Source organism: Perkinsus marinus (genome assembly GCF_000006405.1).
Source record: "Perkinsus marinus ATCC 50983 genomic scaffold scf_1104296931854, whole genome shotgun sequence".
Lineage (NCBI taxonomy): Eukaryota > Perkinsozoa > Perkinsida > Perkinsidae > Perkinsus > Perkinsus marinus.
In genome coordinates, this window is record NW_003215631.1 from 149,049 (window position 1) to 172,048 (window position 23,000).

The 23,000-nt window shown below is 47.4% G+C and overlaps 6 protein-coding genes across 7 annotated transcripts; 1 reads left to right on the top strand and 5 right to left on the bottom strand.

Moving 5' to 3' along the window:
• Positions 1–1,037: 1,037 nt before the first annotated feature.
• Pmar_PMAR019879 (Neuronal calcium sensor, putative) lies at positions 1,038–1,661 on the bottom strand (the record flags this gene model as incomplete). The annotated part of the gene is made up of 3 exons (XM_002786155.1): positions 1,038–1,217; positions 1,284–1,450; positions 1,565–1,661. The coding sequence occupies 3 exons, from the start codon at positions 1,659–1,661 to the stop codon at positions 1,038–1,040; spliced, it is 444 nt and encodes a 147-aa protein (XP_002786201.1).
• A 1,717-nt stretch (positions 1,662–3,378) lies between these two features.
• Pmar_PMAR019880 (conserved hypothetical protein) lies at positions 3,379–4,201 on the bottom strand (the record flags this gene model as incomplete). The annotated part of the gene is made up of 3 exons (XM_002786156.1): positions 3,379–3,471; positions 3,810–3,959; positions 4,046–4,201. 3 exons carry the CDS (start codon positions 4,199–4,201, stop codon positions 3,379–3,381), a joined length of 399 nt encoding a protein of 132 aa, XP_002786202.1.
• A 4,471-nt stretch (positions 4,202–8,672) lies between these two features.
• Pmar_PMAR019881 (RAS small GTpases RIC1/ypt1, putative) lies at positions 8,673–10,316 on the bottom strand. Its single transcript, XM_002786157.1, has 8 exons — positions 10,211–10,316; positions 9,853–9,925; positions 9,712–9,807; positions 9,589–9,665; positions 9,408–9,534; positions 9,175–9,267; positions 9,038–9,126; positions 8,673–8,984 (listed from the first exon to the last, which is right to left on the bottom strand). Exons 1-8 carry the CDS (start codon positions 10,222–10,224, stop codon positions 8,936–8,938), a joined length of 618 nt encoding a protein of 205 aa, XP_002786203.1. The 5' UTR covers positions 10,225–10,316; the 3' UTR covers positions 8,673–8,935.
• Positions 10,317–11,738: 1,422 nt separating this feature from the next.
• Positions 11,739–14,275, bottom strand: Pmar_PMAR019882 (hypothetical protein; the record flags this gene model as incomplete). The annotated part of the gene is made up of 11 exons (XM_002786158.1): positions 11,739–11,870; positions 11,913–11,984; positions 12,028–12,115; positions 12,162–12,223; positions 12,272–12,327; positions 12,895–13,025; positions 13,195–13,291; positions 13,334–13,438; positions 13,733–13,880; positions 13,925–14,048; positions 14,151–14,275. The coding sequence occupies 11 exons, from the start codon at positions 14,273–14,275 to the stop codon at positions 11,739–11,741; spliced, it is 1,140 nt and encodes a 379-aa protein (XP_002786204.1).
• A 1,900-nt stretch (positions 14,276–16,175) lies between these two features.
• Pmar_PMAR019883 (T-complex protein 1 subunit gamma, putative) lies at positions 16,176–19,116 on the bottom strand. 2 transcript variants are annotated; one of them, XM_002786159.1, is made up of 20 exons: positions 18,941–19,116; positions 18,801–18,900; positions 18,689–18,755; positions 18,522–18,641; positions 18,351–18,466; positions 18,097–18,199; positions 17,953–18,053; positions 17,852–17,898; positions 17,721–17,803; positions 17,613–17,678; positions 17,482–17,562; positions 17,377–17,435; positions 17,255–17,327; positions 17,124–17,209; positions 16,958–17,074; positions 16,851–16,914; positions 16,705–16,800; positions 16,577–16,653; positions 16,459–16,529; positions 16,176–16,334 (listed from the first exon to the last, which is right to left on the bottom strand). In XM_002786159.1, the coding sequence occupies exons 1-20, from the start codon at positions 19,068–19,070 to the stop codon at positions 16,291–16,293; spliced, it is 1,701 nt and encodes a 566-aa protein (XP_002786205.1). In that variant the 5' UTR covers positions 19,071–19,116; the 3' UTR covers positions 16,176–16,290. The 2 variants fall into 2 exon arrangements, with proteins under 2 accessions (XP_002786205.1, XP_002786206.1); XM_002786160.1 differs by having other exon boundaries at positions 16,176–16,529.
• A 556-nt stretch (positions 19,117–19,672) lies between these two features.
• Positions 19,673–22,328, top strand: Pmar_PMAR019884 (calcium-dependent protein kinase, isoform, putative; the record flags this gene model as incomplete). The annotated part of the gene is made up of 10 exons (XM_002786161.1): positions 19,673–19,727; positions 19,892–20,038; positions 20,089–20,195; positions 20,578–20,686; positions 20,737–20,863; positions 20,906–21,050; positions 21,245–21,392; positions 21,440–21,969; positions 22,011–22,108; positions 22,154–22,328. The coding sequence occupies 10 exons, from the start codon at positions 19,673–19,675 to the stop codon at positions 22,326–22,328; spliced, it is 1,641 nt and encodes a 546-aa protein (XP_002786207.1).
• Between the last annotated feature and the right edge of the window lie 672 nt (positions 22,329–23,000).

Here is a 23,000-nt window from a genome sequence, read left to right on the forward strand (position 1 = left end):
ATCTCTACGTTTGAACACCACGATGAAATACGAGGGATACCACGACTCGAAAAGTGTGACACTTGCAATGAGGCCGCCCCCATCTCGTTGATAGTACCAATTGGGCAATCAGCAGCATCCCAACAACGACAAGGTGGAGTCGATGTAGTAGACTCAAGGTGCGATGTGCTTCGGCGGGTGGCATTAGAACTAACTATGGGGGTCGAATAGGGAATAGCAACGCCTTTCACATTGGAACACAACACACTGACATGATTTCCTCTATGAACTTCGCTGCCACCTTCACAGTGCTATTGTGATGCCAATACACCGCTGAGAAATTATCAACCACATGACAAGAATTTTATTATCGTGCCTCATCCCTACTTCTCGGTCCAACAATACTTAGTGATAGCCAACGAGAAAGCTGTGACAGCAGTTGCTTGCCTCGACCTGGCACCCTTAGATGCACCCTCGTAACCCGAGGCCTACGACAAATGACGGGCCACCCACTCGCACGGTCACGCGCCACATCCACATCTCGCGATGGCAGTCAGTGCTCTTCAGCATCTATCACGATATATCGTCACCATTTCGCGAATATCCACTACTCTCTACAGCTGTACACGCCGTTTGAGGTCTACGGTCGAGCTAATTCGTTCTAATGTCGATGAGGGAGGTTGATTAATGTGTGTTACTGATGAGCTGAGGTTCATTCAGCCGGTTAGCCCCCAACTCAGCGAAACGGTCATGAAGATATGATCTGAACAGTTTACTTTCGTCCGCACTGCGTCACTCTTGGACATTTGAGTGTCAATGTAGATTTTCAATTTATCGTTGGACGGATCATGATACTCTTCATAAAGTGTAGAAGATCTAGAGGCAATTCCACGATTAGCAGGTTGCACAGTCAACTGAGGTGGAGACCTATTTTGACACGCATCAAAATGTAGCGCGCGCCAGATAAACACTGAAGAATTTGGTTGCCCTACACAAGATGTGTGGTTACAGTCACTCCCATCAAATCACAACAATTATCGCATCAACCAGGAAAAGCATCAACAGTGAGGCATTTGAGCCAAGGCATTGTGGGCGAGAGCATGTACTGGCAGCAACAATTGAGGCCTTTCTTCGGCGATGTTCACGAACTGCTCATATGATAGACATGGATATATGTCATCTTCGCCACCAGAGCTTCCCTCCGGGGCAATTCCCAGATTGGCGTAGACCTCGTGGGCCTATCGGAATGCCCGAAAATCGTCCCCGAAAGAACTGGACTTATCGTAGGCACACGCATAACCCACCCGAGTGCGAACATCTGAGTCGCTGATTGGCCCTATTCCGGCCTGTGCAGCAATGAGCAGCTGCAGGACTTCAGCGTATTCCAGCGAGCCCGAGTTGCCCAAATCATACAAGCTGAAGGCGAGTTTCACTTTCTCGACAGTCGAAATGCTCGAGACGTTCGATAAACCTGTCAAGACGCAACAAACGCCGTTTCCCATCTCACAAGAAAGTCGAAAATCATCAAAGCTCTGGCGAGACTAGAAGGAAGTCACTAGTAAGTGCTCGAATATCTGGCACGTACCGATGATAAACTTCCTCAATTCGATGATGCCGCTACCATCCGTATCGAACAGGTCGAACATACGTTCAATCAAAGCAGCATCTTGTCCAGGGAACATTCGCGTGAACTTGTCCAGGCCCAGCTCCCCCGATTTTTCCTGAGCGTTATGAAGGCACTGTCTTGAAGCAGAGTTGTAAGCAACCCATCTACGGTTCACCGTTTGGTCTCTGTGTCACGAACTCGTTTCATTCATTGACGTGAAATACGTAATGTGGTTCGCAAGTTTTCAGGAATACTTTGAAGGAACTGAACTGTATGTGTTGGATGTGCATACAGTAATCGACCAAGTGAATTCTATTTGAGATGATTCGTCTTACATGAATAACTACACAAACAACCAATTACCCACCGTATCAATCTCTTTGAATAGCTTGTACATGTGCTTTAGGTCGCTCGGCTGTATTGACGTAGATCCGGTTAATCGAGTGAATATGTCTGAGATCGAGCGGCTTTGCTCGTGTGAATGCCAACAGCGGTTCCTCGGCCAGGAACAACTTTTTCCCGTTAGTGTTACAGTCGGCCATCATGATACGAACACACAAGAAAGTTACCAAGGAGCCCAATCTCCTCTGTGTGAGCCATCTTCCCCTCCTGGATAGTCAATATCAACTCTTGCTGTTGTTTTCTCCTCTCCAGTTGCTGCCGCTCGAGGTCTTTACTTTCCAGCCTAACCCGGTCATCTCTGGCATCCGCTCGCTGGAACGCTTTCGCCGGATTTCGAAACAGTGTGGCAAAGTCGTCCCACGTTATTCGCCCATCGCCATCACAATCCGCCATTTCTTGAAATAGAACTTGAGGTTCCACATAGTCAGCCATATCGTCACCTAGCATGGTTTCTAGGATGGCTTCGTCAACCACTTCGCCAAGCAGGGCGAGTACATGGCGGATTTTATCCTGAAGTCACGAAGCACTTAAATGGGGAGAATGAGATGCACCCACTTTGGTTAGGACACCGGAGAGATCGAAATCACAAGCATCGAATGCCTTCCTGAGGCGATCAGTGTCGAACTTAGTAGGAGGCCTGGAACCAAATTGTCACGAGCGAAGAATGATCCAACACACCAGAAGCAGACTCAGTCACTCTATCTCTCGAGTCGAAGCTCTCGAGTCACAGAGTAGTTCTGAAAGGGACGAACCACCACTCACTCGGCATGCTGAGTTTGGCGTTTCTCTGTCACCAGTCCTCGTACTCCAAACCGTTCAGCTTGGAGTCTGAGCGAGCGCGCGTTAGAATCAAGTACCGACATCTCCTGATCGGCCTCTCAACACTGTGCCATGGTATCCATAATGTCACCACGATGAGTGAAGAAGACAGATGAGAATACCACTGTGGGATTAGAGCGACCTCTTTTCACAGGAGTGCGAATATTCTATATTGCGAACGTATGCAACTCACTTTTGACCCACTCTCGACTGCATTGTAGTTGATGTAGCGGGATTGTGGCGAGTCGAGAAAAGAGGGTTTGGCCCCTTTTTCTTGAAACTCGACGGCCCGGGAATCCCAGGTTCACCTTGGTCAGGCTTCTCTGACGGTGGCATCAAACTTAGTGAAACTACCATCACTTCTCGAAGGGATTGGTGACATGTCCAACACTGCTTATAGCGATGAATGTGCGCAAATAGGGTGACTCATTACTGATGCTATCAGTCACCATTCCTTGCGATTTATGATACTGATATTCAGACAACAATTCACCAAAATTTGTATTCGCAATCCAGCAACACTGATGCACAAACACGGACGTGATGAAACGAACACAACTCGCTCGGAACAGTCAAGACTGTAATTCGTCGCGGAGGAGTCTGGAAACGTCATCAACAGTAAGAACATCAGCTATCTCGACTACTTTCTCCCGGCTCTTAGAACCCTGCAAAGCAGCAAATAATGCACCAATACACCACATATTAGAGCCGACTCAGGTCATTCCTGCCGCACTCGCTAGGGGACTTTCAATTTCTCAACGCCATTGGAATCTCCCGTTCATATACCTTGTGAGAAAATATGCACATGCTCAACCGTAGACGTTGGTGACAATATGAGACTTCTGAGGAAATTTTGTGAGACTATTGTTGATTACTGTGCATTTCTACCCGGATTCGTACATGAACTTCTGTAGTTAGTGAAAAAACTCCTAAGTTCAGCTGAAGAAACGAACATATATTCCGACACTGCTCATATCAAAGGGTCAAGGACGATGAACCCTACCTGGACAAGAGCCACATCTTTCTTCTTTACACCGAGTACTTCCTTCGAGAGGAAGCTCAACAGTTCCTCATTCGCCTCGCCATCTCTCGCAGAAGCATTCAGCTGTACACCCAGAGCACCCTCGGCATCTATCCCAGTGAGACAGGACACCTAAACATTACGTACTGTCAACAGTCTATGAATACGAATTCGAAACCGGTACAGTTGGAATCTCATCATATCGTTGTTGCGCTCACCTTAGCTCCCGGTTTTGCTCGGATCGCTATCCGTGCCTGACTGGTTCGCGGACATTTCGTTACGCAACTCAGTAAGTCACAGGAAGTAGGAGCCACGCAGTCTGGCGAGTCTTTCACGTTTTTATCCTTTTTCGAGGAGTTCTTACTGCGCACCATTTTTGCAGGATACAAACCACTACGTAGTGTTGCACTGTTACCAACCCCAACAGAAAAGAGACGTCGCATATGGTTGAATCTACCGCAGTGCGACGGAATCCAAGACTGAGAGCATCGAAACACATAGAGAACTCGGAGATGAGAAGGCTATTCAATTCCCAATCCGCTTCATGTATATAAAATTTACAGACTAACCGCGATCTCGACTTCCCAAAACTCGAATAGGACTTCGTATTCACGTCGCTCAACCCTTTTAAATTCTGCACCCGGGAAGCTCTACCAATTGTAATACTTCTAGTCATTTTGGTTGTCTACACCCATCCTTCGATTCCGCATGGTTTCGGATCGAAATCGAGGATAGAACTTCAGTGAAACTATTCAACACAACACACCAACGATAGTACATTTCATAGATAAGCACTTCAAAGCAGTGCACCTTATCTAGCCTTAATCGGGTTGCATCTAAGGTTATGGCATGTCATCATGCGCAGACTAGACAGTTGCCGCAAGAATGGTATGATAAGAGGCCCTTGGTAAATATGGTGGATTGAGCTTTCCCAATTCTCGCTTCCTGAGAGATGAAATACCGAGCTCCTAGTGAAAGCGACGCTACTTCATATAGAAATCCTCATCTGTCTTCCAGAATGGTTTGAAACCCTGGTAGCCGACAATACCATAATCTCGCCACTGAACAGAAAGCCAGATTTCGACGCGTGCTTGCAGACGAAATTATCCGCCTTGTGCGAGAACACATATTGAATCAAATCAGACACTTCTCACAGCGTTGTGCGGCTTTGTAGGGTTCTTCATGTTAGCACACCATGTTTCGGTAGCTGTCGAATTGCGTTGTTCCCGATTACGCATGGCTCTCCATCGAGCTCTATTAGCGACCTTGCGAGAAGCATCATACTTGGGAGAAGAAGACAATCACATTGTCGCACCTCAAGGTGTTTCCGCATCCTTCTAGCCTCTGGAAGGCCAACATCTGATTGCCGTATAGCAGCCTGGGAGGCCCACGCAAAGGCTAGCGTGAAAATATAAGGCTCTGCACTACCTCAATGTCCTCGTGCGATAGCATATCCATAGACGAAGACACCGCGTTGGCTCTCATGAACGGCAATCCATAGACATTCTCCACATACTTTCTTGGAATGTGACCAAAGTACCCTGGTACTGCGTTAGTAACTAGCGACCTCCCTGAGGCAACACTGTACCGAGAGCCCACTAGTGAGCTCGATCAATACCCGCAAGGATTGCTGTCAGAGAGCCTTGGCGATGTCCCCTACGACGGTTGGAGGATGGTAGAGGCTCACATGACCCCCGTCGAGACAACTTTCTTCTCTCCCGGTTGCCCAAAGAACTGCACGGAAACCACACTACTCACAGAGTTCCATAAGAGGGAATACTTCGGTTCTCGTTTTCGCAAGTCACTTGTGTAAAATGGAGGCGTATGAAAACAACTTTGAGGCTCCCCACGTCGAGAAGGGTAGCCTACAAAAACCAAGCCGCACAACCACGTCGACTCGTGAGCCACTCCACTTCCACCCTTCTTACTACTCGTATGCAGGTCCTTCCTGTCAAAAGCTAATACGCCTCCCACTCTCTGGGGTACTACTACGAGCAGAAGCACGTTTATAATACCAATTAAATTCATGCCTCACCTGTATGTGCTGAGCTCAGCCGAGTCGACGACACATGCACTCTTTCCGAAACAGGGAGCCAGTCGGAGCTGTGTCGGGAGTCAGCAGCCGTGCGTCGCAGGCCCGTGTTCACACACATGAAAATCCAATACTGTGCATTGACTGCCACTGGCGGATCGACGAGGATTTGCAAATTGCCGAAATCCGATAGACACCAATTTTCCCTGGACGCATACCGAATTGCCCAAACGGCGATGATGTGCGTATGATAGAATTCCTATCAATGATCTTTGCCTCAGTCATTCTCGCGTTGGTTCATAACAAGCATCAAGCCGAACGCACTCCAGTAATGTACAGTAATCACAGTCGCAACTATCCTGAGACCCCAAAACGAACACAACAGATGTCGATTATTTTCCTCGCCAATTGTTCATACACCAGGCAAGAAAACTACACTAACCCGGCAATTCGAGGCAATCCCAGAGTAATTCGCAAAAGCATATTTCAGAGTTACCATTCGTTGCACTAACTGTAGTAAGAAAGTACAACTCATGGAGTAGAAAAGCGAGTTGTACGGGAAAAACCTCGAACATGGATGATATTCCAGCACACACTCATCATTAGCTGAGCCACCAAGTCGGCCTCTCTCATCTCAACCAGTATGTTTCCATCATATAAAGTCCGTGGTGAAATGCAGAACATCGGAAGCAATGTCCGCATCCTGCACAAAATTGATTCCAAACAATGTCTCCCAAATACATATTTGAGCAAGGGAATTCCAACTACACAACAACAACGCAGTTATTCTCTCTACGCATTCATACTGCCAAGTCGAATATACGACAGGCGCTCAATCTCATTATCATGAACTACGATTTTAATTCAGGTAAGCCCGATGACATCTCAAACGCTATGGAGCATCCATCGTGCTTAGCTTCTCTCCAGGTGCTTGAGGATACGCAATCCTCCTCAGAGATCCCTCGCCCACCTCAGCAGCGGGAACAGGGTGACCAACCATATAACTCCTTTGCACATTATCATTACCACCAATTACGATAATTGCCAGCTCAGCTTATGTAACGCAAATTTTTGCCTTACGAATAAGGGAATTTCCACCCATCCCCCGTGAACACCCGTTCATTGGCAACGACACAATGAATGACATCCAGAAACAACAATCAGTGTAGCAGTGATCATCCTTCGAACACAAACAAAGGACTATCTATAACATGCAAAAGCCCATTACAGCATCTTATATCCCATCTAACATACGTAGTTCATCACGCGTGACCTTTTTGGGTAAATTACCTCAACATTCGGCATGGCAGTGTTTCCGCCCTCGAGCCATCCTTGTGTACTGACAACAGATGATACTCCGCTGGACCTGAAATACTGCCCGAAATGCTCAACCAGAGAGCCTCTCAGAACCCCACTGTATTCCCCCGCTCGCTTCGTCCTTTCCACTCGTATCGGCGTCTGGCTGAGCGTGAACATGGGCTTATTCTCGGGTCTTTTTATCATACGATTTCTGCATACTCAGCAATAATGTCACAAGTTAGCAAATGCCGCTTTACAGTATTATATTGCCTCGTATTGAGTGATTTCGAATGAAATCTCTGCCCTTGTCCGGATTAGCTTCTATTGTAGCTTTCACATGTTCGAACCTGCGTGGGCTACTCACTTAACTTGTACGGTATCTTCTACCCTCCTTTCACGCGATCAAATGCAGCATTATGCGGTACGAACAGTGAGTACCTGAATACATCGCAACAACCGCCCCTTAGAAAATGAGCAAACGAGTTAAGCCGAATTCCCTACGGTCCTGTCAAGTTGAGCTCATGAACGACGGAGGGATCGCACATCATGATCAACTCGCAAAACCTCGACAAATCTCGATTTTTGAGCAGAAACCTGATCAGATCTGAGCGCAAACTGACCTTGCTCGAGGATGATTACTGTATAGTTGACCGTCGAACTGTCCGCCTAGAAGACGCGAAGTATGCGAAGGAATTAAGTTTTCCCCAGGGGTCATTGTGATACCATCCGTGCAGTTTTACGTGTCTTTTGGTCAGCAAAGGGTATCTAGAACCAAAGCAAGTTCATTGAGTTCAATAAATAAGATGATATTTTCTCGAGGGTAACACCTCATCACGACTGCTCCTCAATCCAGTGTCTTCTCATTATTGTACGTTCATTTCAACGCAAAATTAATTTTTATCGCGTTTCACATTCTATAGCTGTCACTGCCTCGACCATCGATGAGACAGTCATGCATAAAGTTTTACCGAGATTAAGTTGCTCAGCTCTGCATGAACGAGACAAGGAGTACCTCGACATGCTCGATCTATTCAGATGCACATTCACTATTTCAAGATCCATCTGACGGTTCAAGTATACGATTCTCACACGATAATACAGTGCTACGCATAGACTATCTTCCTATCGTTTCCTACATACTACATATACAATGGGTCAGCTCAGATGCACACAACCAGTGAGTCAAGCCACACGTAGCAAGGTTCAGTCTTAACAGATTAATATGTGTTACATTCACGACGTAAAAATGCTTTACAATGTAGAGCAAGCGCCATTGCACTAGAGTGGACTTCATCTCTACACGAACAGCGGTAAGAGTAGACATTAGCCCCACCCTTGCACTACGTCTTCAACCATGTATATCCAGCATCTCTATCCACTTTGCGAGGGAACAACTTATATCGCCAATCCCTGCCAAGTGGATTGAGCCGTGCGCACCCTCGACTGAACATTCCTCTCAAACGCTAAAATGTCCCGCAACACCATGTTACTTCATAACACAATACCACAGAAAATGTTGAGGTGTGTGCGCCCCAGTGTATTATGGGATAATAAAACTACCTACGACGAAGACTATCAATCCCTTTCTCAGCCTTCCACAACAGCAGCCGCAATTTTGATATCTTCAAAAGCAAGTACAGATCAGCACGAGCGTCCTTGTCATCACCACAAAATTCGACATCTCCAATTAACGCCGATGAAATCCACTACAGGGGAAAATATGCTTGGATGGATTTAGATGATAATACGGGAAGCGGTGCTGAACTGCTGTTCCTAATTAGCCACTGCAGCATCCAGACTGGTTGCCATGGGCGGGCTGACCAGGCCTATCACAACAAACTCATATGGACCTCAGTTGTAACCGCAGAAGTATTATTACCTGAGACGTGCCGCACCAGCTCCCGATCGATTGGGCTGAGGCGCAGTCTTAACACGCGACTTGATCTCGCTGGACATTTCGATGAAGGCCTACCACGAGACAGGAATCACTCCCCTCCACGCTTCCCTGACCCTTACCTGCTCCACGTTGTGCGAGTTCTTCGCAGATGTCTCCAGGAATGGAACTCCAAGCTGGTCTGCTAACTCCTTACCCTCGTCGTAAGTAACGACCTAAAAATGCTGTTCACAGTGATACACAGGAGCGGAGAGCCTCTAAAACCTCAGCATTAAAATACAAACAAAGCCATGATGACTGCTATCACGGACACTAACACTTTTAGCAAGCACTAGAACGACGAGTATTGGTTCACCTTCTTCGATGTGAGATCAGTCTTGTTCCCGACCAGCAGCTTGCTGACGTTCTCCGTCGCGTACTTGTCAATCTCTTGCACCCAATGTTTAACATTATTGAAGCTTTCACGATCTGTAACATCATACCTACACACATAAGACAATCACAAAATACCACCAACTCAGTCGCGACCAAGTTACACAATGATGATGCCGTGAGCGCCTCTATAGTAGCTTGAAGTGATTGTCCTGAATCGCTCCTGGCCAGCCGTATCCCACTGAAAAAACGATCGTCAGAACAGTCAAAGGTCTCCACAAAATTACAATCTGCAATTTCACAGTCTTCCCATCCAGCTCAATGGTACGAATCTTGAAGTCAACCCCGATGGTTGAGATGTAAGATTCGGTGTAAGTGTCGTCCTGAAATCACGCCACTGCCCAACAGTCCCATTAGATCCTCCTTACAGCAAACCTTAGCAGCAAGCACGACTTTCCTACACCTGAATCGCCGATCAACAGCAACTTGAATAAGTAGTCGCTGAAAAAAAAAGAACATTCGACCTCGTATAATAAGAGACAAGCTTGAACTAGGGTGTCCTCATTCCCCCTGGCACCCTTGCGCGAAAATACTGTATCCTGGGCGGAAATCATAATAATATCTTATCGTCAAATAGAGATTGACGACAGCTCGCAAACGGGAAACCTTTGACCCTTCCCAAATTTCGCGACTGCATTTCAATCTACAATCTCTAAGAATGAACATTGTCTATGCAGATCTAGGGCCTTCACATATCAAGGCAAGAGCCTCCATCCCTCCACTTACTATTCAGGGTTCATGACGGTATAACAGAACGATGAAGGTTATTAGCGTTAGAAGTGACAACCCTGAACGCGGCTAGCGGAGCGATGTGCGTTTGTGCAAATTTGCGAAAACAGCCTTTCAGATTTCGCTCGCCCAGAAAAAAAACTCAGGAGAGCAACTGGACATGGAAGCAACATTATCGTATATCAATTGTCAAAGCTTCAGCTTCTGGTTCGCACTCCGAGACTTCGCTTCTTGTACTGCGAGTGTAACGCTCGGCTGAAAAATGAGATGTTCTCGATCAAAACGAACGCAGCTCACCCGATTCGATTGCTTCCATAGCTTCCTCGATCGTTTGATACCCTGAAAGAAAAGGCTCGATCCCGATGACCCAATCCAAGAAAGGCAGATACTCGCAGAAGCCTTTCGAAATCAATTAGCATACCAGACATGTACTCCTTCATCTCGATGTTGCATTTTCTACAGTGGTATGGTATTGTCGTCCGAGATCTCTTAGCAAGGCACGACGGGCACACTTCCCTCCGTAGGAGTGCGCCAAGCACGCCACGATCGTCCAGATCCTACATTCACATAATAGATCGAAGTAGCAAAAAGAGAGGTCTCAAACCTGCAATGAATTGGCATCACCAATGCTACAGCCGTCGAGGAATATTTGTGGCACCGCCGGAGATCCATCAGCAGTCAGATGTATACGTCGAGAACGGTGGAGATTCCGAACGACCTGCAACGATGCTGTTCGCCATCGCGATATACACTCACAATTAAGACTACTAATTCGCAACATACACAGTTTCGTCTTTCCCGTATGTGGAAAACTTCTACTATAAGGAGACGATATTATCGTACGCTACGTGGTGTTATCGAGTTCGCTTAGGCTCTTGCCGCACATAAAACCAGTTGAGCACCGGTGTCAACTCTGCATTGCGAAAGCAGAGAATTGGCGCGTTATTCACCAAGCAAATTCCAACATGCTGACCATATCCATATTTGATCATTGTGAATACCTCAACATGTCTGTCAGTCCTTTCCACGGCGGCAGACTCCCGGCGCTGGCCGAGGAAAATAAAGTCGACTGCCGAATCTCGATTCATGTCGATGACCTTGTGGTGCGCACCGAAGACTTTGAGATGATCTCGAATCTGATAAATTCCCTAGCTGTATTACCGCGCACTCTGACCCTTTGATATTGCCACGTTATACAAGCAAAATTAACAACAGAACAACAGCATTTGCGCCGGACTCATTTCCCGCAAATGCTCCCAGACCACCCGTGTCTTGCAACTTCGGACAAAAAATAATCCGCGAGCATACCCGCTTCGAATCAAGATACTCCCTGCGGTTGACACCCAGCGTTGTTATCAAAACGATAACCTCAGCAGTGTATTCCACACGCGGGGCCACTCGCAGTGCAGGAAATGACATTCACGGTTATCACTGAACATTATCCCACTCGCGATGATGACAACGCAACCAACCGGAGGTCAACCGAAACTCGTGATCACTACGCGAGATGCTGAAGCACTCATGCTCACTCCTCCTCATCATCATCATCATCATCAACACCTTCCAGCGGCTCATCATCGCGAATCTCACACGACCCTGTAGCCCTGTCCGGCAATCCCAACGCGCGTCGCCTCGCTCGGATCGCGGAAGCTTGCAACTGCAAAGAACCTTTCGCTACCACTGCTGAGTCGTCTCTTACCGCTTCCTCCTGTAAGTATATAGCCTCTCGATGGACCGGTAGGAGAAACTCATGTTCTCGCTCCGCGAAGAACTGAACATGGAGCTCATACGAGATGCGCCCTACGACTACTGACCTTCTCCAATTTGGCCTGCCGTTTTTCATTCAATTGATAGGCGATATATGCAACAGCGATAGTAACGACGAACATCACCCCCGACCATCTGAGGAGTCACTGTACAAGTCACTGTTACGTTCATCGCCTTCTACTGTCTCGTCTGAGATCTCGTTCGCCCAGGAAAAAACTTGTACGGCGGATGATCCGGGTCGTACTGTGACCGAAAAAACAGTCTGAGTAGTCTGCCGTATACGCCCCCCACCTGTTTCCACCTATCTGGTACATTACGAAGATAGAAATCTCCACGCTTCTCTGGAGCTGAAACAAACCACGACGCGATGATCTCAGCAGTGTCTGCTTGAGACAGTGTTGAGATATACGTTCGCTTCCAACAGCTGAGCTCAAGACTTTAGAAGTGTATATAAACCAGCGAAATTCGTCTGAAATTTCCCCAGAATCCTCATATTGTCATTATCGCATGTAGTTGACTATGTGCATATTCTACCACACGGGGAGGCAAGCAAATGAGTGCGAGTGAAATCCACGTGACGGACTTACACATTCCTGACGGAGGGCTAGCCATGCTGCTAACGCACAAATATAGCACTGACACAGTAGAGGTCACCAGCTGAGCCAACTCGAACACAAATCGCATGCATTCTAAGATGTACATATGCACTCAGAGCGACCCAATAGCCAGCATTGGGCGATACTATGTTAAATCGTCATATAGGGGCTTTCCAAATATGCACACTATAAACTGCTGAAGACGGAAGGGAATCTCACGGTAGCAACGGATGGAGAACATAATCTTGATAGTAGATCACCGCCGACAAAATACCTGAGCTTATAGTCCAACCATAGCCGTGTCAGAAAGTCACTCACCAGCCATAGCGAACCCTGCCAGGCCACATTGCCTCCTTTGAATGTGCCCATACAGCTGATCATGAACCGCGACCATTCTATCATAATCAGCGCTGCTAATCCCACCAGCCTTCGACAACGCCGTACACAGACTGAAAAACCAGGGGAGATACCCATTAGTCTATATGAGCTTCATAACAAGTTCATTCACGAGTGTTGAGTGGGGGCACCGGAGATCATAAGGAAATACGACTCGGAATTCTCGAAACTTTGCAATGCTAGTCATATTAGATACGACGAAACTGGAAAGGCAACTCTCACCATAGCCCTTCGCGAGATTCCCTCACTCTCTTTTCCAAGGACTCCACCAAGTCGTGGTACCTTGGCGATTCAAGCTGAGGCTTCAGAGATCGTTGACCTGAATTCAAAAGCTGCTGTGAACTTCCAGTCGATGGACTACCTTGCATCTTGCTGACCATTTGCTTGTACACGCTACTACTCGATGTGAAGTCCCTGGACACTACCGATGCCAGATCAACTGTGAGCTTAGATCGCTGGTCGACATCTGTGTGAAAGAGATTAAATTCTGACGAGAGTCTCCCTTGTGAGTTTCTACACCGAACCAAGTTATGAGAAGGAAGAATGAATTCGACCCCACAAATCGCCTTCACCTCGAAAATTACGGAACGAACTATACCAGCAGCATTTTCGAGAGTTCTATCATCAGCATAGGTATATTTGCTCGGTTTCCTCACTAGATTATGAAAATTGGCACATGACTTCAGTGCAATCTTATAGAAAATAACAGGAGTTTCTCCACTCAGATGCTAGCTCATTTAGCCCCTGTTTTTAGTACTACCAAAACGACCATCGTTCTTCCAGTGATCCCAATTGTCTAGGCCCTTTTTCACTAGCTCATCGCGCTCGGCATCAGAGAGTAGATGATCCATAGACGATAACGATTCCAGGTAGATGGCCAAGTCGTCCAAGGCCAAGTTAGATAGAGTCTAATACAGCGGAAAATGTGAATGACAGTTGACCCTCGACCTACTTCTTGTACGAACTTGCGATCGCTTCCATCGCGATGAACTCTTTTCGCCGCCTTGAGTAACAATCGACTTCGAAAATCAGGAGTCATCAATCCAGGCAAACGTTGGTCTACATCTACAACCATCCTGAAATCAAATTGGATTATCCCCGTACACATGCACACCCATATGTGATGGGGGGGACCTCTCATCGAGTTGGCGCACACATAAACGTGGCTCCACTACTACCTTGTCCAGCCTTTTAGTACAGAGTCGAGGTTGTCAATAATATAGGAAGCTGCAAAACCACCGGAGAGTCCGAACGCGATGTTTCGGACCACTGCTCGGCGACGAAGTAGAGTAGGAGCACTCATTCAGACAAAGTTGAAAACTAATCTGCATGCGAGACCTAGCGAGACAGAGAAACACGTTACGTCTCGCGCGTCCCGGGATGCAATTCGAGGTCCGTTCGCACACAGCAGGTGTCTACTACCAGAAGCTCGCCGTCGTTTTCAAATAGTCAAGTCATACATCATGAGATGGGAAGGAGAGAGCGTCCCAACTTGTGAGAAGCTGAGAACGAACCAAGAAAAAATGTTTCCACCGGAACGAAAGTTGATTCAGCTACATCTGGCCGTAGTAGCCGTGTCCTGAGCGGTATGAGGAAACATGCACATGGTCAACTACATGTGTCGGTGAGAATTCCGAAAAAAGTTACCCGAACACTTCTACCCGAATTTGTTTATTACCTTCTATAACTAGTGTCACTAGTTATAGAAGGTAATGAACAGGGAACTGTGCTAGTGAGGGAACTTCCGAGCTGGAATAAAGGAGATCACATATTCCAACACTGGTTCTCAACTACTGCGGTTGCACGGAGCCGTAACGCCCCAGACACTCGCGAAGAGTCCTCAGCAATGGTTCGGATGGTCCGAGACTTTCCACCAGCCCCGACGCTCCTAGCTTGCAGAAACACTTCGCTCCGCCGTCGGTTGATCTCTAGCTCACCTCAGCCGTCGCCGCAACGGTGGTATGATGAACCCCTCCCGCATCTCACTGATCTTCACCTCATCACCAGAAGTCGGAGACAGTGAGTGCCACCCAACACGATTCGCACGAAAATCGCTGTCTCCGCGAGTGTCAAAACTGCCCAACGTATCGTGACCCGTCAAAGTCCGTCGAGGCGTCTGAGAGCGATATCATTATCATCGCTTCCACAGTGAAGCCATTGCATGCTATCTTAGCCTTAACCCAACTCATTGAAGATTTACCAGCTCAACCAGCCAAGTCTCAGCAGTCCAAGCAGGACAAGTCAACTTGGTCCAACTCAGACGTTTTCCTTCTCTACGAACTTGAGATACTCGGAGACTCTGAATGCTGCTAATAGCAGCGGCCAGACATGCGACCAGACATCTCTCATAAAAAGTGACCGTACTTTGTTCCAAACCTAGATAATTTGAGGCCATAATGGCTACTGCGAAAACCAATTCCCAAATTGCGAGGCTAGCTTGTCTGAATTCCGCCGAGAAGATGTACAGAACGTAGTCAGTGGGCAGCTCGATCTATAGTAGACTCATCGATTCACAGTCCCGAATGAACAGGCGATAGCTACCACTAGATCCTTGTAAACAACGTCGTTCGAGCACGACTAACGGGCACGGCCTGGATGCAGGAGTAGGGGTTTCTAAGCACCCGTAAAAAGAGATAACATCATCAAAAACGTCTACTCGCTATCCCTAGACCCTTACACTCATCATATTCAAGGAACGCTCGCAGACACACAGAGAGGTGCACAAAAAGATGGGAACGGACTATCCAACACTATGCATCTAGAGATTTCTCCCTAAACCTTATCAGACAATGTGACTTCCTGTCGCCAGTCTCAAAATGAATTGCAGCTAACGACCCATGACGTGACTTCAACATCAATAACAGTGTTATTGCTCAACTTATACCATACCACTGTAGAATCACTTACCCGAATATGTTATTATAACACATTCTAAGTGATTCTGAAGAACTTGGCAACACGGTAAGAGGACGATGCATATTCGGATGTTGAACGAACATATCATTCGATGAACATCCTCTACGCTCATATATTTCATATTTGCTCTGCCCTCAATGAAAAAATTTCCTCTGCTACAGTCGCAGACGTTCTCATCCCATCTCTCAATACCATTACACTCCGATCGCTCAAAAAGTGTTTCGAATGAAGTAGCATTAACCAGAAACATGTCAGTAAGTCTCAAACACAACTCTTACAAAAACTTTGGAAATTATGTTCAACCCACAAAACGACGTTAACGATGGTATTTTCGAAACAACACGCACGTGCTGTGTCTCGTCTCAGAACTACGGCAACACCAGGGACGTTAATAATGGAAGTTTAGCCGTCGCGAGAGTCGCCGAAGGTCTCATTAGGCTCTTCATCTGAATGAGTAACAGTAAGTGTGCGCATCTAGTCTACTGAGTGAGTCAAAGGACTCTACTCTGCTGGCATGGCTAGACAACGCACACTAAAAATGAGAACAGGCAGACCGACGTTAGACATTACCTCCAGCCGCAGCAGCGGCAGCCGCACCAGCCTTATCGTGATGAGAAATTCCACTGACGATATCGTCGATCCTTGAAAGAATCAACATCACCGGACGAATGCAACTGACCAAACCGACCTTAGGATCATAGCAGAGTTTTCAATCGAGGCCTTGAAGGTTTGCTGCTTGACAAGGTACGAGTCAACAATACCCTCCTGAAAAAGAAACGAGATTCATACTCGACTCAATCGTTGGGAGGATATCACCTTTCTGACGTCTACGACCTCACCAGTGGTGCCGTCGATCCCCCACCAGTACTCTCCCTTCGCATGTCTACTGCGAAGATCAGTTAGCATACGGACCTACATGGAAGCTTTCGCCTAGGATAACAATGCAAGCAAACACATCTTACCACATCGATACCGCAGTTGGCAGCCAAAGTACGGGGGATGACCTCCAATGCAGAAGCGACCGCCCTGAAAACACCAATCGGTAAAAAAACTTTCTAGTATGACTCACTTGTAGGGGAACTGGGTGATTCCCTCAACCAGCTTGGATTGCTCGTTGAGTCTAGCAGCGAGGGCCATCTCGGTAGCACCACCACCAGGCAGGAGGCGAGGATCAATAAGAATATTCCTAAGGAACATACACAAGAGTAACACTCGAGCAAGATCAGGTACCCTACCTAGCAACGCAGAAAGCATCCTGCAAGTTTCGTTCGATTTCATTCAGAACGTCCTTGCTACCACCACGAAGCACGACTGAGCACGCCTGAGCGAACACATCAGAAACCCGCGCACATGAAACATGTCTGACCTTAGGTTCCTTGCAGTCGACCAAAAAGGTATACCACTCGTCGCCGACCTTCTGAACCTTGAAAGTTCCGCATCTGATAAGTAGAATCATTCACCCTAGATGCTTTGAGGTCATATTCCTACCCAGTTCCAACGTGGGCTTCAGTGAGCTCCTCGGCTCTTGTCGCGATAGTGGCACCACACTGAAAGTCGAAAGAATGACGGTATGCTGCAGTGGCAGATCCCTACAATCCTAGCAATACGGTTGTTGTCGGTCTTCTTAACTCTGCGAATGACTGAAACATTCTGTTTCATGAGGAAGTGCTGAGCCTGAGATCACCACCATTGAGGACAACAGCAACAACCTCATTGAGGCTTACCAGGTCAGACACGCCCTTCTCTGTGATGACCAAGTCGGGTTTCACCGCGAGAATGTGGTCGCAAATCTGACAGAAAAAAATCACAACAATTTACAGAATTCTTATTACCTTCTGAACTTCCTCCTCCTCTTGACGTAGCAAGGCAGCCCAGTCCGCCTCCTTGGTCACCTCAACGCTGGTCTCCGATTCACCTGATAACGAAGTCACTTCTTCCGAGAAAGCGATCGACTGAAAACTACCCTTCTTGTATTCTAGAGTGCAATCAAGCAAGACAATACGTGGGTTCCTGAGAGAGAACGATAAGAAACGACATCCATAAACCGCCGATGAAGAATCGCACCGAATGACACGTCGCATCCTCCCATTGGTGACGTCCTTGTTGAGCATAACTCCATCAAGGACTCGACACATGCTCAAATCACCGCCAGGGATCTTCTCGACCTGAAAGGAAGGTCTTCAAGCAGCCTCGAGCTCGGACAAATACCTTGGCGTATCTCTTGAGATCGATCTCTGGTTTAGCACCGGGACGATCAATCTTCACCACTTGGGCGGCCTTCAGGGCAAGCTCCGAAATCATAGAACCCCACCTGAGAAACAGGAGACACTTGCTTTGACCAACGCCCCTAGCGGTAATGAACAAGTGACAACGGCCGATCGAGTTCTGAAATGATATGACCCCCACTATCACGCAAAGTTTACCTTGCACTACTACTAATTGTAAGTGATCAGACCAATTACCTGTTAGCGAATTTGGTGTCGATGCTCGCCCGAACGGTCCTCAAGAGCTGATCCTGGTCGTTAGCGTCAATGTTCTCAGCAATCTCAGGCAAAAACTTATTGATGTCCTCGAGAGCCTGAGGAACAGTTCACTGGTATATTCTACTGAACAACGACCTTCCCAGCCTGTACCTTCATGTAGCCAGCAACGATCTTAGTCGGATGGATCTTCCTGCTGGGCTCGAGCAGAGGCTCAGCGGCAGATAGCATCTCACCAGCGAGAATCATAACAGACGTAGTGCCATCTCCAACCTGAGCGGACATCTCACCACAACATTCTGGAGGATTTGAGCCCCTACCTCCTCGTCCTGTGCCCTCGAAAGTTCCATCATCGTCTTGGCACCGGGATGGGTCACGTCGATCTCTCTGAGATGTCAAATTAGCGACATGCAGGTTGATGCTCCTCCTTACCTTAGAATGGCATGACCGTCATTGGTGAGGACGATGCCTCCCATGGGATCGAGGAGCATCTTCAACATCGCCTTCGGTCCAAGAGTACTTCGAACGATACCTGAACACTCCATCACTCGCGAGAGAGCCATCTATCATACTGGCAATGGCCTTCCCAGCGTTGATGTTCGAGAGCTGAGCACGGCGACCGCTATCTCTCTTGGCTGAAGGGTTCAAAATCAAAACGGGCTGACGTCCGCCTCCCATAGCTGCCATTTGAGGGTAGCTCATTATGAACGATAGGAATAAACCAAGAAAGGACCAGGCTGAGGCAACAGCAGTTATCACTCCTCAGGAGCGTGGAGGAGTGATCTCGTAGCGAACCAGTTTCCTTGCGACTATTCATAATCGATCACAAGGCGCTCTCAATCAAAGCGAAACAGAAAGTAAGTGGATATTAGCGTTTACAAGCCGCCGAAAAAGACAATGCGTGAACTAACTACTAGAAATCGACCAGCAACGTAATTAACACGCTTTGAGGACGGCAAGTTACTCGCAAAAAACACAGGTGACTTCTGACATGTTCCTCGGCCTCGGTGAGGCAAACAGCTTACCGCTTCACCATTCAAAGCAGGAGCTACGACAGTTGATACCGAATGGTAATTGTTCCGAAGCTGCCCTTGGCCCACCTCAGCGACCGCCGTAGCACACACAACCTTAGGATCCACAAAAACGTATCACTGCAGCGTGTAGGTTGCTGAGGAACTCTCATCGATATTCGTTGCTTAAGCTCAACGATTTTACAAAAAAACCGTAAGCGGAATAATTTACACACCGGCGCATAATCGTCGCCGTCGGCGAACACCAGTCTCAAAAGGTTGTCTCCCTTCGTCATGGGATGTCGCTGTTCCAGAGCAATCTCCACAGATGCCCACCAACCTCCGAAAAGTAAGCCTCGACTAGGCTCAATCGCAAGCAGTTTAATGTGGAATCAATCTGTATTATATGCATTTAATAGGTTTTTTCAATCTTATTAATTGCTGATATCGATATTGAATACTTACGATCTAATAACCGACCGAGTTGAAATATATCGATAGCCTCTCGCTCAGTTCACTCTGCGGAGGCGACGGCAAGCACGGCCAGCCGCAAGAGCATCGCGGAGTACTTGTCGAAAGCTAGGCCTGGAATCAAGAACGCGAGAATCAAACAAAAAGATATTTCACAGGTTTATGAGATTCTAGAGGACCGAGTGCTTGGTAGGGCGCCGAAACTCGTGAATGCCAACTACGTGTGAATGACCCCTCAGGGACCGGTATGAATGGCAAGGTGTACTTAGCAAGGAATAAAGCCACGGGAGAGAAAGTTGCTGTGAAAACTTTGACTACGGAGAATCTCAATTCGAGGAAGTTTGAGGTCGGTCGGGAGTGTCTAGAGTACAACGTTTCTGAATGGGCCCCTTTCGATTGTTCTTGTAGCTCGAAATCGACGCGAAATGTATCATATGTTCCCCGTGTTGGAATAAATGTTCGCCTTTCTCTGCTGAGCTCGGGATTTCCCTCGCTAAGCACAGAAATTACTGAACGAGTTTGTTTGGGAGTATGTAGGAATCAATAAAATTCCGCCGGAATTTCCACGAAATTTATACCGTCACCAACACAGGCAGTTGAATATGAGCACATTCTCCCCACACTGGTCCCGTTATCGGGAAATGTACTGTTGACGCTCGAACAAGACTCGGTAGCTTACACCGAGTCCTATTCAAGAGATCACCATAGATTGCGAAGTGCTCTTTCAGCTACTCCGGAATGAAGTCGAAATTTACTTGCATTTGGACCACCCCAACGTGTGTCGCCTTCTGGAGGTGTATGAAGACAACGCGAATGTGAGGCTGGTGATGGAGGCATGTAAGTGTGAAACGAAAAGAATCTCGCGTGGTAGGAGTTCGCTCAACTAGGTACGGGTAAGGAGCTTTTCGAGCGGCTCGCGTCTAAGAAGAGATACGGCGAACAAGATGCAGCACAAGTCGCCAAACAAATGCTAGACGCTCTGCATTATTGTCACAAGCAGAACATTTGTCACCGGTAAGACAACTCATGCGTCCGCAAGCGCAGTGGTCACCTCAGCGACTTGAAGCTCGAGAATTGGGTGTATGCGGACACCTCTGAGAACGCACCACTACGTTTGATCGACTTTGGCTTCAGCAAGGTCTTCACGCAGAATCAGCCAATGACCGCGATGCACGGGACAGTCTACTATGTGGCTCCAGAAGTAGTAACTAAAACACCTCTCTTTGAAATCGTCAAAAAGGCGTGATTTCAACATTCACTCGGCGTGAATGTTTCATTGTCTGAGTATTAAGCAATACAGCATGGGGAAGAGCTTTCGCAATGTGATTGCTGCAATACTCCGAGGCTAGTCTTTGATATGTAAACGAGTTTTCTGTGTGTCACTCCACTCAGTAGGTACTCGAGGGCTCTTACGACTCGAAGTGTGATGTATGGTCAATCGGGGTGATCGTTTACATGATACTATCTGGCGCACCACCATTCGGAGGCAGCACTGATGCGCAAATCATCAGCAACGTCAGAAATGGCCGGTTCTCATTTGAAGGTTTGTGTGAGCCGTTGTTCCAGTAGGCCCATGCTCTCGCACTATAGGTCCACGTTGGGCAGGAATTTCGGATTCAGCGAAGGAATTTATTAGTTTCCTCCTACAACGGGATCCTGCTAAGCGTCCGTCCGCAATAGAAGCATCGAAGCACGAATGGATCACGTCGAATCTGGCCAAAAACAGCTCGCAGTCTAGCGAAGACGGCGGCATCGATCGCTCTGTGCTCGAGGGCTTATGCCAGTTTTCACGACAGAACGGAATCAAACGCGCCGCTCTCGGTATGATCGCCCTTAGTATGTCCCGCAACGAGATGCTCGAGAATCTCGAGCGGGAATTCAAATCGCTTGATACAGATGGAAGCGGGACGATTAAGTTACAGGGCTTGAAGGAAGCGCTGATGAGATACCTCGGCACTGACGATGAAGAAGCTGAGCGCATTTTCAAAAAGCTGGACCAATCTGGTGACGATGAAATTCATTACTCGGAGTTCTTAGCAGCATGCTTATTAACTCGACTTGCCATGAACGAGAGCTGCATCCAAGACGTTTTCGATAAGCTGGACGTGGACAAGACCGGGGTACTGACAATGTATCATCTTGGTCAATACGTCTCGTTCAGTATATATCGGTGGATAATCTACGGGCAGTCTTGGGCGATTCATTTTGCGGGACGAGCGTCGAGGATCTGCTACGGCAAGTTGACTACAAATGCAACGGGTAAATAGCGGAGCGGAGGCACACGCAAAATTTCATACTTCTCAGGCGAATCGAGTACGACGAATTCGTGAGAGCGCTGACAGAACAGCGCGAAATTGAACTTGAAGCTGAAGCAACTGATCCTGATGGTAATGTTGATAACGATTATTCGAAGCTAGATGTTCTGGTTAGGGACGGGCCAGTTGGAGGTGCTAAGATCAATCTCTCGCAGCTTGCTTGAACTTGCGGTCGAAGAAGTTGCTTCTCCCACCAACGTGCTTGTCACTGAAGGGTTGGGACGCGACCCGACTAAGAAAGGAGCTTTCGGTTTTACCCTCGGCTCAGAATGAAGTCTGCCTTTTTGCCACCCAACATTCACTCTGTGTAAATATTTGCTCGGTAATTGGCAGCTCCCGCATGTAATGGTGTTGGATCGTCCGAAGGCATCTCTGTATTGAGTTCAACGAGGTTTCGAAATGCTGTCACATTCCGTATAGCAACCCGAAGATCCTTAGGAAAAGTCGTTTCCGTTTCCAGCCTGTCGGGGCCTATAGATTCGGCAGTACTGAGTGGACTCATTGTCGATTCAACATGTTAATAACTCTACCTGTGACAGATGCCTCGTAAATCGAGGTGAATCTATGAATATTGCAACATAATCCCTACATGGTTTTATTACTGTCACTCATGCGTACCCGTGGTAAATGCGGAATCATTGACTTTAACACTAGGCAGTACTCATTATCAACTGATCAGCGGGGTCATATACTTTGAGGGACATGGATGAGTTATAAGCGCTAACTGGTTTATCCCGAAATAACCGTACGGCGCTGGATCTCGCATTTGAACCTGGAGAGCTTCTCAAACTTTCCACACTATCGTGGGGCAGAGTGGAGCGCGTGATCAATACCAA

Coding starts and splice junctions, on each gene's coding strand:
- Pmar_PMAR019881 (XM_002786157.1), bottom strand. Junction 9,535..9,588: donor GCTCACGGCATCATCATTGT/GTAACTTGGTCG, acceptor TTATGTGTGTAG/GTATGATGTTACAGATCGTG. Junction 9,268..9,407: donor CTGATCTCACATCGAAGAAG/GTGAACCAATAC, acceptor CAGCATTTTTAG/GTCGTTACTTACGACGAGGG.
- Pmar_PMAR019883 (XM_002786159.1), bottom strand. CDS start 19,070: ATGAGCTACCCTCAAATGGCAGCTATGGGAGGCGGACGTCAGCCCGTT. Junction 18,200..18,350: donor GACACCAAATTCGCTAACAG/GTAATTGGTCTG, acceptor CCTGTTTCTCAG/GTGGGGTTCTATGATTTCGG. Junction 17,075..17,123: donor GATGCTTTCTGCGTTGCTAG/GTAGGGTACCTG, acceptor TATGTTCCTTAG/GAATATTCTTATTGATCCTC.